Below are 16,823 nucleotides of genomic sequence, written 5' to 3'. Positions count from 1 at the left end.
GGGGGGGGGGGGGTAGTGGTAATGACAGAGTCCTTGATCATCATCCCTCATTTCAGAAATCACCACTTGTACAGCTCATCATCTGGATGAAATATTTAATAAGTAGAAAAATTGATGTTAGAAATATGTAATATATAAAGTTGTACATACATGTAAGTATTTATTTGTTTCAAATTATATTATATTAATATATTTAATATATACCAGGTAATAGTTCCACTATTGTATTGTATTGGAATGTGAAAGATTTTGTTTCATTAAAGTTTATTACCAGTAATAAATTATATTCATGAATTTACCTATGTGTTTATTGGTCATCAAATTTGCTTCTATTATTTTTCATGTTACAAAAGTAATAGGTCACATATACAAATAAGATAATAAAATATATAAAGAATATTTGTTATTATTTAATTACAGAAATGTTTGGTAAAAGAAAATGGGAACAATTTTTGTTAAAGTTACATACTAGACCGCGAAGTACTGGATAATCTCTGCCCGGGCTGCAACTCCAGAGACTTCATCTTGTGCAGCTGCGTGTACCTCTTCATATCCGTCCTCGCCCTCTTCGTCCTCTCCCTTTTCGTCCTCTCCCTCTTCGTGTTCCATGTCGGGACCCCCACAGTCCTTGCTGAGGTTGTAGAGGATGCAGCAGGACAGGATGATTTTGACAGCATGCCTTGGCTTCCGTTGCAGTCCATGTCCAAGCAAGCACCGGAACTTTTGTTTCAGTTGACCGTTGACCTGCTCAATGTGAACTCTTGTTCGGATATGTGCACTGTTGAGACATGAAAATTCACCCATGAATACAATGGTTTTTTCTTCCTTTTATCCAATATTCACAATATCATACTTGTTAATAACCTTACAAACAGTCTCTCTCAAAATCATGTATGAATAATTGTCATTGCGATTACCAAAGCTGATGAGTAAACAATTTTGAATATATATTTAATGTATATTTCAGAAATAAATGGACAGTGAAATATCGACTAAAAAAAATTTAAAAATACGCTGAATAAAGAATGCATCATACAAAATTAAATGTTGCATTACTTGTTGTAAGCTTTCTCAGCTTGGCTTTGGGGATTCTGCAAGGGGGTCATCAGCCATTGTCTTGAGGGATACCCAGAATCACCGAGCAATATCCCTTTCAGCTGTCCTACATGGTACTTCCTTGCCAACTTGCTGTTCTGTATCAAAGAAAAGAAACATTCATTTTTCCCTCTGAATTACTTGTTTTCATTTAAAATAAAGATCATTCTTTTCTCTCATTTCCATCTCTGCTCGAGTCTCTATAAAAGTTCAAGAAATATCATTTAATTTTTTCTAAAAAGTATACCTGCAAGATCCTGCTGTCATGTGTGGATCCTGGCCATTTCACTACAGCATTCGAGATTCTGTAGTCTGGTGTGCACACCAGTTGGACATTCATCGAGTACCTCCCATTTCTGTTCATGAATATATGTTCGTCATCGCCAAGGCGTGCCCCGTGGAGACCGATTTGGGTCCCATCGATGCATCTGTATAGTTTGAAAGAAGAATGTGAAAATAAATACACTAAATCACAAACCAATGGTGGAAATCTAGAGTTTTCAGAAATCTAGCTTTTGGGATATTACTTTTGGCCTAACTTTACTTTATTAGAAGAAGAAGGAAAAAAAATGGCTTTCATCCAACTCTTCTCTCTATATGGGTGAAACATAACTGATTTTAAGAATTAATACAGGAGACGGAAAAGGGTTAATTAATCCCAAAACGTGAAAGGTTCATGCACCATTCCAGCTACTTAACACTTAAATGGAATTGAATGGATTTTTATATACTCACCCAACTACTCTTGGAAACCCAGCAATAGCCTGGAATGCTGCTTGAGTACGCTCAACATCAGCTTGACTCTGAGGGAATTTGATCACCTTCAAGACAAGAAAAGAGTGTTCATAATAACCAATAATAAGAATGAAAACCATCTTAAAATGAGGTATATAAAGTATACTATAGGCCTAATTAAAAACTTTACAGGTTCACATAATCATGCATTTCAATTACATTTGGTAATTGGTATAATATAAATTGTGATGGAAATACTTTTCAATCCCTTGTTTAATATGGAAAGGGACAGTGCACAAACAAGCTTCTTTTTTTTGTACTGGGTGGATATATTGGTATGATAAAGACATTTTTGTTTGTTTTGTTTTTTTTTTTTTTTTTTTTTTTTTTTTTTTTTTTTTTTTGGGGGGGGGGGGGGGGTGGGGTTAATAACTATTTGCCACCTACCCACCCCCCCAACACATATTTGAATGAAATATGCATGTAAGATATTTTCAATTTAATCCTCATATTTAGGTAGTGCAATGTTGCAATATGTACTTGATTCAACAGAATTTTAAGACCCCTTCAATAAAGGGAGTGGGGTGTGATTTCACTTTGATGAAAAAATTAATCCAACAATTAGCAACAACAACAAAAACAAACACCATCACCTAGGTTTCCACTTTGTTTTTCTTCACTTTGATTTATTTTTTGAATTTCAATTCCAAATTCAAAGACCTCGATCAAGCCCTTTGGACGCGTGCCTGATTTGTTCCCATTAGAACTCAAACTCAGTACAAGGTGAGAGAGAGAGAGAGAGATTAAAAAAGAAAGAGAGAGAGAGAGGTGGGGAGTGCTATAGTGGAGCTAGATTGGCATGGCGGGATCGGAAAGAGAAGGAGAGATCGAGCGACGCGACGCGACGTAGGTAAGCTAGCTAGCTGCCCCTGTCTTAATTATCCATGACAAAGCCTAAGTTTGCCTGAAGTTTTAATTTATAGCAATGGTTTCATTAGAGCCGCTCCCATGCCAGTCCTCTAGCCGGGCAGCTCGCAGGGCCTGGAGCGCCGAGCAGGCATGAAGCGCAGCTCGCTCGCTCATCGTCGATCGTCTGTCTGTGTAATTCATTAGTCTAATCTTTATGTTTTGGGGAGAATTTTCATATAACCAGACAACAGGCTACAATCCTAGATGAATGCCTATAGTTATAGCCTAGCTAGGTTTGTCTAGATTTGAGTGTGTAGGCCTAGATCTGACCAAGGCTAGACTCGACTAGACTCTGGTTGGTAGTTGTACTTTTTGAGTGCATGCATGTTGCCATGACGACTGTGCTATACTGGTTTAATGTGTATTGGCAGTGTCAAACAATATACCTCTAGGCTAGTCTAGGCCTATACCAAAGAGTCTCAAATGCAGAGGTTGTTTAAAAATGAGTTCAAAAAGTATTATTACCTTGCTCTTCAGAGTGATGCAGATGGCTCTGGATACTTTGTTGATTGTTGCGGATGCAGTTGCCCTGCTGATTACGTGGACAGTACTGGGAGAATCCAGTACTGCCCCTGTGGCGTAAAAGTTAAGTGCCACACATAACTGCTGCAAAACAGATAAGCTGCAATTCCTTGCTGTCGGATGGCTCAATGCAGGGGCAAGTTGATCCACGAGACGGAGTAGACCCGCCCTAGTGAACCTGTACTTCCTCCAGAGTTCGTCGTCAGGCCTATCCAGAGGGTCTACTCTGTCTCGGAAGACGCGTTCCCTCTGTAAGTGCCTAGCGGCCTCTTCCTGCATGACTAACAGTATGGCTGCCATCTTGATTGTCTGACTTACCACTTGATAAAAATCCAGCGGAAAGTTACAATGAATTATTAAAGATCCGCCGGATTTTCCGCTTGATATCAAGCGGAACTTTCTTTATAATACGCGTTATCAAACTTCCGCTTGATTTAAAAAGATCCGCTGGATTTTTTAAAGATCCGCTGGATTTGTTAAAGTTCCGCTTGATTTATTAAACTTACGCTTGATCATGAATCTTTATAATACGGGTTATCAAACTTCCGCTTGATTTAAAGAGATCCGCTGGATAAATCCAACTTACGCTGGATTTATCCAACTTACGCTTGATTGTAAATCTTTATAATACGCGGCCCTAGTGTAATAAACGTATTAACACATTTACGTAAATGTCAGGTGTTTTAAGAACGTAACTCTCTTCAAGTCGATACCTTGATATTGACGTGATTTTGACGTGATTTTGTTTATTGGGGTATCATTTACAGCTCATTTTATGTATTTTATTATCGAAAGTAAACGTGTATACTAGCATGCTTTGAATAATAGGACACTGCTATCGTTTAAACTACCCATATAGTACATACGTCACAAATATATATACTACCGCAAAGTTCTACATAATTTGATGTTGGCTGCAAAAGGAATCCACTACCTTTTAGTGTTTTTTTTTTTTTTATTTGTTTAATCATTAGGCCTACTGAATAACATAAATATATAAAGTAGAAATTGTGCGAATGGGGAATATTAAAACTCCTTTGTTGATATTAGCGGGTAGGAAAATTACCCCTGACATGACAACGGAAAAGGTATTTCAACCATTCCCTCAAACATTGTGGTACAAATATTATCTCCAAGGCTAAGTGTAAATGTTTTCGTGACATTTTGTCTAACCTGACAATCCAATGGAAGGAATGAAGCCGCTTTGTGCAAGCTTGAACTAGTAGGCCTACTTTCCCTTGTCATCCAAAAACGTTCGTCGTTTGATCAGCGTCAAGAAGATCATCTACGTTGTATTCATGTACTTTTGGAAAGGGGGCACGTTATTTCGACAAATTTTTCAAATCGTATTCTATTCTTTCTTTTGGTCACAATGGGAAGTCCACCCTGACATTGATTTGGTTTAATTAGAAACAGAACGTTGAGATGAACATTTCAGTGAAAAATTGAGCAGAAACCAATTAAAAATAAGAAAGTTGTTCATTTGTTAACGTTCAATTAATCAAACACAGATTGGAAATTATGTGACGTACCCCTTTTTAAACAAATTGTTTTAACTTATGAAAACTTTGATCATTCATAAACTTCCAATATTTAATCGGATTTAGATCAAACTGTCATTATTGTTTTCATATTAATTTTTCTGATTTATTGAAACCAACCTAATATGAGGGTGGACTTCCCTTTCAGTAAAATTGGGGCATATCACCGAAGTACAATCTTGATATTTTTTGTTTGGTCAAAATGGACTAAGATGATAGCATTTTAAAATTGGTAATTGAAATCACTATACCAAAACACAAATAAGCATGAAGTTATGTAAGATGTAATGATATGTTTAACAATAATACGCTTATCGGCACTAGCGATTAGGAGATAATTCTTACCTGGCTTGAGACGTAGATACTTCACCGGCTGCTGCTGATTCATCTTGAGGAAGAATGTCGACTGATGTGGATCCTGACTGTCTCGAGGATGCAGAATCTGCTTTTCCCGGTGATGTCTTGGTTATTTCTAATTTAAGAGTGGAGAATTATGTTATCTTTGCAAACTTTGTATTCGTTATGTTCATGTTATTGGCTGTATAATCCTGTTGCATTATAGTTTGAATTACGATTAAATTAGACAATTCAAAAAATGTCATTGATTAAAGTTGTTGCCTCGTTTATTTTTAAATTTGCTAACGATCAACATGCAATTCGTGTTAGTGAGATTTAGTACAAATTTGTAAAATTTGGATTGATTATTCTATGCAAAGTCCTTACATCTTAATTGAAATGATAGCTGAGCTCTGTTGCACAGGACGCTACACCCAATACAAAAATGGAGATTATTTGAAACAACATACAATCTAAATGACAAAATCATTTTAGTTTGATCGAAATGGGTTAAGAGACGGCTGAAATATCAAAAAATATAACCATTTCTAAAATGTGTGTACCACCACACATACTAGATAACTTGATCCATGCAGCCGTTGAAAGAACAACATAGCGCCTAATACGTTGTATTCCAGCCAGTGCCGAATATTGGCTTTTGTTGGTTTGTTCGTGTTGGCTATAATACGCAAGACCAGCTGGCCCATGTATTGTTTTTATTAATGAATTAATTAACTAACGGTCACTGTATTTTGTTTAAAGTAGAGCTGGATTGGTGTGATCGTATAGGTTTAATCAGTTTCACACATTTTGAGGTCTAAAATTGCCTTCATAGTATTTTTAGGTCCTAAAAGCGCACTAGAAATGTTATAAATAGGAATAAAAGCAATGGCCATGCTCTTCGAAGACATTTGCGGTCTGAAACAAGAACTCAAATACCATGTTAAGCTTCTTTCTTAACATGGAGGGGGGGGGGGGGGGTAAGACAAAATAGAGACTAAACAAACAGGACAAAGTTAACTACAATAGGTGAATTTTTCACCATAAATGTAATGTCTGCCCATGAAACGTACTCCTTTAAAAGAAAAAAAAAATTCCAGCTTGGTTTAAAGTTCGATTGATAGGACAATAAAATCAATTTTTTTCACCAATATATGCAGTCTCAGTGTCAGTTGGTTTAGATAAAACACACAATTTAGAACCGAAGACAAGATTCCCGTTTTCATGCATCTCATCCGTCAGTGACAACGAACAATTTTATATTCTATTTTAGGAGGTAACCATAGAAACAAAACGTTATCGCATTTCATCATATCCAGTAACAAGGTTTACTTAAAATTGTTATCAAATACAAAAATAATAATTTAGAATGGTAATGTAGTTACAGTTCCGGTCTATAGTCGAAGCGAGAAACAAATTATCCTTTACTAAAAATCAAGCAAAACAAATAATCGAAATTATTTCAAAACCCACCACGAGAAGGAAGGAAATGTGTTCTGAATTGCATAACCATCTGAAGATTTGATTGTATCACACTCAGCTTCACCGGCAGGTCATCTGCTTTCCCATTAAAATCCAACTCGAAGTAGACAGTATGCCTGTTAGCCTTTCTGAGGACACTTGCATCGACATGCTGATATAATGGATATAATTAAGCGTTAAAGATGAAAACTCAAGAATCGTTTTATTACATATCGATTGAAAGTTTCATTTCATTTCATTTCATTTCATTTCATTTCATTTATTTGTTTTTGATATATGACTCGTAATCCTATGGTGGCCCTGAAGGGACATCGCGAATAGACTAAATCACGAAAAATTGGCGATAAAATTCACGATATCGTCAATTTTATCGCCAATTGTTCACGACGAAATTCACGATATCGTGAACTTTATCGTGAAAAGTTCACGATAAAGTTCACGATAAAATTGACGATATCGTATATTTTATCGTGTACTCTATCGTGTACTCTATCGTGTACTCTCCTGGCGGGCACTTCGTAAACAAAACCAGCCCTAGCTTGATTGAAGACGATTATTATGACGAGACATTTTTACGATGATTTCTTTGAAAATGGTAGGTTTAACTTCATATTATGCTCTAGATCTATTTGTATTTTATGTTTGACAAGATAGGGATAAAAGTAATTGCACAGCGGAAAAATTACTCGGTAGACTGTGCAATTAATGGTCTAGATGCACTCAATGCATTTTCCCATACATTCATTTCCATGTTGTAATATCTATTGAGTAATGTAATTGATTTAGATGATAGATCTAGGCCTACTTTTATTAGTAGGCCTACGTACTAGTACACTCAATTTCTCAAACTGAGTCAACAAAGACTGACAGAGTCGATGTAGAACTAATACTAACTAATAGGTAGCAGCGGCTAGCAGAATATTACTAGTAGTAGCATTCTAGTGCACTAGCTGCATGCAGCTGCAGACCTAGTACCTGTAGGATAGATCTATAGGCTATAGAATAATGCATGATTGTATGAATACACCAGTTTACGGTTGTGTGCGCCATTTTAATCAAAGCCAATGGCCTAGAGGTCATGTATTTATGCGTAAATTAAGATTGCGCATATACAAATTATGATGACATACTGCCTACGCGCTGCGTTGTGCGCGCACATCATCATTTGCATGGGCGCAATCTTAATTTACGCATAAATACCACTGACCTCGGGTCATTGGCTTTGTTTCAAAGCCAATGACCCGAGGTCAACTGCCTGCGCATGCGCACTGATACAACCGTAAATTGGTGTATTGTATTGAAGATGATTTAGTTGTAAGCTCTATGGCTCCAGTGATTATTGCATTAGCAGACATTTTATTTTTAATATTTTTTTCAATGCTTGCAACAACATGAATTAGTAATTAAGCTAGGGCATAGCCAAGGTCACTCAAGTAAAGCATAGTAGTAGACAATGCTAATGCGTATTGACCTCTATAGCGCTGCATACGTGCTGAGAGATTACCAGACAACTCGCCACAAAGACAACCCGCCCCAAGACAACCCGCCACAATACCCTGGACATCTCGCCACAATACCCTGGACAGCTCGCCACAGGCGAGTTGTACAAGGTGGGGTGCCTTTTCGGACAACTCGCCACACTTTTTTCCCTTCATGATTTCTAGATCTAGATCTTTTTGGTTACTAAATAGTAATCAATAATGCTGATTTTTTTTTTAGGAAGGGGGGGGGGAGTGGAAATTCGTTTTGACTCCCCCCCCCCCCCCACACACACACACACACGTACTTTTTTGTTGGGAGGAGGGCGAGTCCCCTGCCCCCACTTCTGGCGCCTATGATTGCAAGAATTGCTGGATTTCTTTAAAAAAAGGGCACCTGCAAAGGGACACATCAACAATAATAAAAACATTTTTAGATATTTGTCTATAGGCTTACACCTTCGTCAAGATTGTGAATACACTATCACGAATGACATCAATATTAGTTTATTTCTTTACGTGGAACAACATATTGTTTAAGCAACGTACTCCGCAATTTGGTGTGATAGATTGAATATCGAGCAAGCAAGGAAAAAGTATAAGGTCCCATTTGAAACAATCCTCTCTTTCTAGAGTATACAAGTGCCCTTACTGTAAAATCCCAGCAACGGATTACCCTACGCATACAGCACGTTCACTTTCCAGTTTACTTTTCAATTTATCCCTCTCTGTCAGATATAACAATCAAGCTGATTGGTCTAAAAAAATCTTCGGAAACCTTGAACAAGTAAGAATATTAATCTTGTCCATCCAATCACATGTGGAGACACTCCGAGCTCGTTATCATGGTCCGCGCACTCGCCTTTGTGTGGAGTGTATGCAGTTGGCGCGTAGGGTCATGACTTATTCATGAGACGTACATGTGTGCGGTAAGCAAATAAAGACACGCGCAGATCCACTTTGGTGGAATTTCGGCCTGAAACTTTTCCATATGCGGAGTTATAACTGTTTTCATTTCTAGGTTCGCTTTAGCGATTAGACACGCCGTAGCCATGCCGTAGAGCGGTTTGACGGCGACCGTACATCGGGCGTACGATAGCCATGCGTTTTATATACTCCATGGGTGAATCGGTACTCTCATTCTGGCCGCACTGTCGCCGTATGGTTCCCCTTCGGTCGCCTTACGGTCATATTACGGCTGCTTTGCGTCTGCCTTACTATTTGTCAAAAAGCTACGGCCGCCGCAGGGACGCCCTAAGGCGACCATGCGTCATAACTTCAACGGCCGTACGACAGTCGCAGATCTTCTGTCTCCACAAATTCAAAATACGTCTTGCGGCTACCCTAACATATGTGACCGCTACTAAATGTGACCGTGGGAATGCTGCAGGGGTTTTATAATTGCTATTGGCCGTATATATTTTAGACCGCACGGCCGCCGCGGCAAATGTGACCTAGGAATTAGGCATTCAAATGTCTTCTAAAAGGCAAACTATGATATTAATTGAAAAAACAAGATATTTATCCGAAAATTAATATGCACTTGATAATCCCGTTACGTTTCATTTTTGAATTACAATGAGATTGTAAGATCATTAGTTGTAGGACAAATCGGACATGCCCGCAATGACGTCAAATGCGTCATCAAGGCCACGTGACCGTATTACCTTTTTTCGAGGGGCGCATCCCAGCAAGCGCGATATCTGTGAAAAATGGATGGTTATTATCATTTTTTGATCAATTTAGAGATTTTCTGAACAATCAGAGGCTGAAATATTAATAAGTGTAGGTGTATTCATGTTTTAATAAGCTATGTTAGCTCGGTTAGACTGGCCCGTTAAGGTACGTATCAATACAAGAATAATATCATAAACTTACATGTATGGAAATAATTGATAATTGAAATAATTGAGACAAACAAATTCTACCGTCGTTTCGGTCCTTTTCACTTTTAATGAAAATCACATTGGGACCGTCAATGAAAAAATTGAGATCACCTGTGCTAGAACAAAGCTCATGCAATTAATTTATATATGAAAATGCCGACTATGAACTTCCAAGTGAATCTAAGATGATTGTATAATGTTATATAGAGAAGATCACAATAGAATTGAACTGTGCCATCATGCGATGCATGGTCGACTGGGCTTTGCTGAAAAGATCAAGACATAAGCAATGTGGAATCTTGTGCGCTGTAGCACAACTACAGCTCCTTTGACGGCCAAACAGTGATAGGTACATTGTGTATGGAAATCAGCGTTGAATGTTTTTGTTTTAAGTTATGTGGTTCGAAATCTTCTAACATACTAGTAGTGCATCGCAAGAAAACACTTGCCTGCATTTGAATTTGCAAAAGTGGTCCAAACTGAGTAAATAATTCAATGCCAATGGATTGATTTTTCTGATATCAGCGCATACTGTATTTCCATATTGAATTTGAATGTAAAAACCCACCCATCCATTGATTCTATAAACTGAACATTTGGACAGATTTCGGACAAAATTTAATAATGTGTTAAGTGTGGCCCACATATGAAAAGCAGTCTTAATTGTAATCTTACTAAGTAATATATCAATGAATATTTGTAATAAGATATGAAGAATAAATAATGCAAAGATTGACCTTAAATGATACAGTCGAGACCAGTTAAAGTCACGAGCCACAACTTCCAATACAGGAAGAGTAACGCTGAGGGTTTGGGGACTCTCACCTCTTCAAGTTTGTCATTATCACTTAGTTGGCAAGTGACTTCTATATCATCATCATTAACAGCCATCTCATCGTCATCGTCTTTAACGGGTTGATACTCTGAATTCTCCCTGATATCATGGACATCTTGCTGTGATAGAGTAATATTACAATACGATGTTTATGAATAAGCAAAACTCATTTATATATACATTATTTGTTTAATAGTTTTAGGTTAAGTGGAGGGGGTAATAGCAGTAATGTACATAGTGGATTTATTATCAAGACATGTAACATTCCATAAGTTTGCGGTTTTACTGTTTGTGTAGTCGTGAAAGGGACTGTTGGGTTTCCATAATTTCATTAAACAAATTCGTTACACTGGCTGCCTGCCGTAGCAACACAATTTGCAAAAGACTTAACTCCGTTTCGTTGACAATCAGCCATGCATGTAGTCTTTCGTCTACGGCTGATTGTCAACAAGGCGGAGTTCAGTCTTTTGTTAATTATGTTTGTTGCTACGGCAGGCAGCCAGTGAAAACGAATTTGTTTAATGAAATATTAGGGTGGATGGACCAGGTCATGACTCTCTCCGCATTAATCTCTTGGTCAAGTTCACTAGTCTTGTAAGAACTACCCACACAGCAAAGCGTAACGTTAATGGAACTTACACATAACACAATGCAATCAATTTGCCTTTAAAGATCATTTGAATCATTTGAAGAGATGTATTTGTCCAAAATAAACGTGTAGTTATGTCAAACAGAAGGAATGAAGTTAATGTTGTTCAGGTTTATAACAATGAAGCGGATCTTATCAAAGCATCATTATTGACTTAGTGAACATTTCATGATAAGTATTTAATTAGTGGATGTGGGTATTGATGAGATTACTTCATAGACAGATATTTATGTCATACCCAAACGCTTCCATGAGGTTTCTTGACCATACGAACTTCCAGAATCGGTTTCCTATCAGGTGGCATACTCCGTGGAAGAAAAGACATGAAGGACGTTCGGCCGAACGCATTTTTAATGAAGTCCATCTTGTCAAATCTTCACAGGGTTTCATGTAGCCCTACAGGTTTTTCGAGTTTGTACAAAGCGATCACCTCCCCTTCTGTAAAGAAAAAAAGCGGGTGGGGGGAATTAATTGCACACCAAACATACAATATCGGCACAACGTAATGTAATAATGGCAAAAATACGTTTTCAGTAATTCGTATAGTAATTTATTGGGTTCTGCATGTGATGCAACGAATGTGTCACATTATCAATATCATAGTTCCTCTGAAAAATGCATCTCGTGCCACCTTAAGGGCAGTAACAGGGGCTATTCAGTCATGTGAACATATGCGTACTCTCACTGCCGAGGCAATTGTTGATGAGTTTGATATGACAATAAGGTCAACCATTGTATTTCCTTCTGGGCTTCCGAAATAGCAACATAATAATAATTGTGGGGTCTTAATTTGCAAGTATGCCCGGTCTGTAATGGATGTCAGTCTGTGGTAGTATACTGCATCCTCTAAAACTTTGTTTCAACTTAGAAACCTGATGTTCAATGCATTAATCAATACCACTGAAAACAAATACAATACAACCTACGTTTAAGTTAACCCACTTTATAATATTATTTGCCGAAGGACATGCATGTAGAGTATGGAAACTAGCTTTTACAAGGCTATACTGCTTCTATCGACTAACAACACAATTGTCTTGTAATTTTGGCGTCTTGTTCTAAAGCCTTCTGAAACATTTTCTAGCAGAAATTCACTTTCAGTCGTTGCACTTCGTTAGTCCTCTGCCAACAAACAGACTGGAATTATTTTACTTTGTGACTGTTAATCGAGCACTGTGCCGTTTCTTTTTGTACGGCATTTAATTGCACCATTCGTCGAAAAAAGAATGCGGAAACACTTACCAGAGGTAAGTTTTATAGACCGATTTAGTAATTAATTATCAGAGTTTATTGAGTCTATCAGTGATGCTTAAATATAACCTGGCCTTTTGTAATGACTTATCACATCGATCCATTTTAATGTGACAACAGATGGAATTTAATCTTTTAAGTCATTTTACACAAAAGAATACCTAACAGTAAATACTTTTGAGGATAAACCTGCATGATGCTTCTTCAAAAGTAATTTCTGCGTTCATAACAGATACATGAAAAGAAACAAATCAGGATTCGATTTAAATATCAAGAAGGTACGCGCCTGACTAAATGATTGTACTAATTATCACTTGCCAATATTTGCCCATTTTCTTACGCTTTACGATATTTAGATTGTAGTTGTTTATTGATATGGTGAGCTTAAATTGTTTTGGAAAGGAGTAAACATGAAACTTAATGATAAACTTGAGTTTTTGTTTAAAAAAAATTAATTCTCACAGAATCAAATGAAACTTACACTTAAATATAACAAATAAATGTAATTTTCCAAACAATTTCGGTAGATAATGTGTACTGTCTGGGCAATGAGCATAGGAAGATAAGGAAATCAAGGTATACTAGTACCGACATATACATCTTGCTGTGTACAGTGCTTGTTACTTTACCAAGACTGCGCAAAATGTATTATGCTTTGGATGACTCCAGAACCTTGCAGTAGACACCAATACTTACATGCTACATGATCAACTTTTTCTGATCCATTCCACACCTTTTCTTTCACAATGCAATCGCATGACCAGAACTCAACTTTATCTTTAATGGATAACACTAACACCATATCTATCAATTTATATTTCATGATTGCATGGAACAGTTTGCCATACATGTGGTTTGCCTATGTCTCTCTTCTTTGCATATTTTGTTTTGGCTTATGTTTGCTTTGTGTCTGTTTATTATTGTTGTTGCTGTTGTTGTTGTTGTGATGTAAATGTATGAAGGTGATTGAAACATGTACTAGCGTTTGTGTACTGAAGAGAGGCATGCGTGCATGTGTGTTGTTCGTGTGGAATGGGATTTGTGCTTTAAAGTGTAAAGTATCCACTATAGCCTTCAGGATAGAAAACATGTCAGTATTCCTTATACATATACAATGAGGAGCAGACCTGATCAAGTGGCCATGAGGCCATTTTGAAAGTGGGAAGGGGTAGTGCTGAACAGTGTGGAAGGTGACTCGGAATTTTCTAAAAGATTAAATGAATTCAAACAGAATTGAAATGTGTTCACTCTCTCTCTCCTCTCTAAACATATCAATTCCCTATTTTCACCTACCTCTTGCTTCACCTTTTCTCCCTTTCTTTAAATTCTCATTTTCCCTCTTTATATATTCCTTGCCTCTTCCTTTCCCGTTGACTTCTCTCGTTCCCTCTACCTAATTATTTTTCTCCCCCCCCCCCCCACTCCCTTCTCATATTGCTCCGTTTAGTCTCATTTCACAACGCCCCCTATCGTCAGAGCATGGTCAGAGTCAGCAGCCGATCCTGCGGATCCTTTTAGTGATTACGTAATGGAAGTGGCGAGGCGGTATGGTTTGAATAATTTAGGCAGGTGAAAGTTATTGTATTGAGAAGGAAAGGAATGTTCAGAAAGGCATAGAGAGGGAAGTGGGCGTGGTAACCATTCTAGCTTTGCACCTACATCAGTACGAGAATACACCCGACGGCGCGGTGGCCTGTACTTATAGCGCGCGAACACATTACACCCAATGGCATACACCCGGTACTCTGCAACACAGTGGAACGTTCTAAGAAATTAAACAAAATTCTACAAAATGGACCTCTTAAATCATCTGAGAAGTAACTTACCCTATTCTGATTACTCCAATGAATGTCAAGATAACAATGGCTGCTTTTCCATCCAAAAATAAAACTAGTTTGCAATTAGAAATAGTCAATTTCTCGATAATTTCACAAAATATATTTGCCGCCGCATTCAATATGACGTCATTGACAGCTGATTGGCTAGTATGGTAGTGACGTCGAGCGAGCTATGTTTGTGCTGCAGTGATCGAGCGAACGAAAATGAGACAATCGGAGCAACATGCGCTCATTCTCTGACTCTCCCCTTTTCCTCTCTATCTAGTCTGTTGTTTTTTTTATTTTTTTATCTCTGTGGGGGTTATTTAATCTGTATCAAAAAGTTGCAATCCTTGTTTTTTTTTCAAACCACGTGATTCCTGGAATTCTGTAACATGTATTTTTTGCCATGTGAATTTAATATTTGCATAACTGTTTGATCGTATTATAATGTGTTTACTTTATCTAGCATGATTGTGAAAGAGCCTTCATTTTCTTCCTCTGACCGTGAGTAATTTCTTATCGGTAAACTGTTTTAAGTAAATATATATTTATATATATATATATATATATATATATATATATATAAATCCCCTCTAATAATACTGAAAAAGAAGTTATATAGTAGGCCAATCTTGAAAGAGGGTTTTTTGCTTTAAAGGTAACTTTTTTTTTTATCTTGTTCTTGAAAGATAACCAAACTTCAACTTTTATAGATCTACCATTAATTGGTAAATGAAAGAGCCCATTTAACATACAAGTGAATCTGAGCCTCCCCCCCCCCCCCTTTCAGCAAAAGTCCGGTGTGTAAAGTCGATACGGGTCGACCTTTTTCTTTTGTTATACGACTCTTTTTCAGCACCACCACCCCCCCCCCCCCCTTTTCAGCAAAAGTCCGGTGTGTAAAGTCAATACGGGTCGACCGTTTTCTTATGTTACGAGCCGGAGAGTTTAGGAACACGCATGGTATCCCTCCGTTCACGGAGTGGGGGGGGGGGGGAGGGGGCGGGATCTGAGCCGTCCGAATAACTGAAAAGAATATCACAAAAGCATTATACTGTGTCATCATGCGCAAGGTCGACTGGGCTTTGTTAGCTGAAAAGATCGACGATTAAACAATATGGCGTCGAGTGCACTAGAGCGTATTCCCCAGCGCGGTCAACGGCAACATGTTGATATACACTGTGAAAGGGAATGAGCGTTGTGTGTATTGTCTACTGTTCTGTGCATATAGCCCGTGAAAAGGCTACACATTCTCATATCTTCTTCTTTGGTATAAATTATACAGTTTCTGCCAAAACACATCCAAAATTATTCGAACTTCCAGAACATCCCCAAATGCTCCAAAATGTCAACAAAATATACTAAAATGATCAACAATACCTTCTGAATGCGGAATATATAGTCCAATTTCACCTCTGAAGCTCATTTGGTTGAATTCTAGGAGTATTTTTCAGGACAACGCAATCCTACTTCTTTACGTGTTTACGTATGGTGGTCGAGAGATGGAGGTATCACGATCGCGATATAAAACGATAGTAATGGTTGATATTTATACGCTTTCCAGGCTTTTTTTTTGTTGGTGAATTGGGTTCTAAACCATCAACCTTAATGACAATTCTTTTTCTCTCTATTTGTGTGTGGGGGTGTGTTGTCTTCTCTATTCTCTCTCTCTCTCTCTCTATCATTCTCTTGTGCTTGATAATTTGGTTATGTTGAAAATTGTTAAGGAGTTTAATTTTGAGAAATGTATAAATATATTCCTTTCCTTTTTGATGAAATATTTAAAAATCAATGTATCTTCTCTATTTCTCGCTCTCGTTCATTTGTATAAGAGGCGGGGATACTTTGAGTATCATTTAAGAACATATAAATGTGTTGTTTGATTTTCTATTTGATATTTTATTGTTCTTGTATCTCTCTCTCTCTCTATTTATTGTTTTCACATAGGAGCATTGTCACACATATGCAGGCAAATATTACATACCGACTTATATTTTCTATCTATCAATTACTTTTTTTTAGAGTAGCAACCCCCAGTCGTTAATTAAACATTTCTCTTATAGCCGCAAAACATATATTTCACTGATATCTTAATCATTATTCATAACAATCTTTTCTTTTTTTTCTCTCTCAGTGTGGGGCTATATAAAATGAAAGAAAGGACTTGCGAGAGAGGGGTGTGATACAGAGTGTACGTTTATTTTCATTTAATTTAATTTTTCTT

General features: G+C 37.4%; 1 protein-coding gene across 1 annotated transcript; it reads right to left on the bottom strand.

Moving 5' to 3' along the window:
• LOC115927657 (putative nuclease HARBI1) lies at positions 1-3,621 on the bottom strand. The gene is made up of 6 exons (XM_030993797.1): positions 3,265-3,621; positions 1,831-1,916; positions 1,343-1,523; positions 1,057-1,193; positions 470-778; positions 1-82 (listed from the first exon to the last, which is right to left on the bottom strand). Coding segments are annotated over exons 1-6 (1,071 nt in total). The 3' UTR covers positions 1-81.
• Positions 3,622-16,823: the final 13,202 nt, after the last annotated feature.

Source organism: Strongylocentrotus purpuratus, unplaced genomic scaffold (assembly GCF_000002235.5).
Source record: "Strongylocentrotus purpuratus isolate Spur 01 unplaced genomic scaffold, Spur_5.0 spur5_scaffold_20, whole genome shotgun sequence".
In the NCBI taxonomy this organism is placed as follows: Eukaryota; Metazoa; Echinodermata; class Echinoidea; order Camarodonta; family Strongylocentrotidae; genus Strongylocentrotus; species Strongylocentrotus purpuratus.
This window is presented reverse-complemented; position numbering and strand designations above follow the sequence as displayed.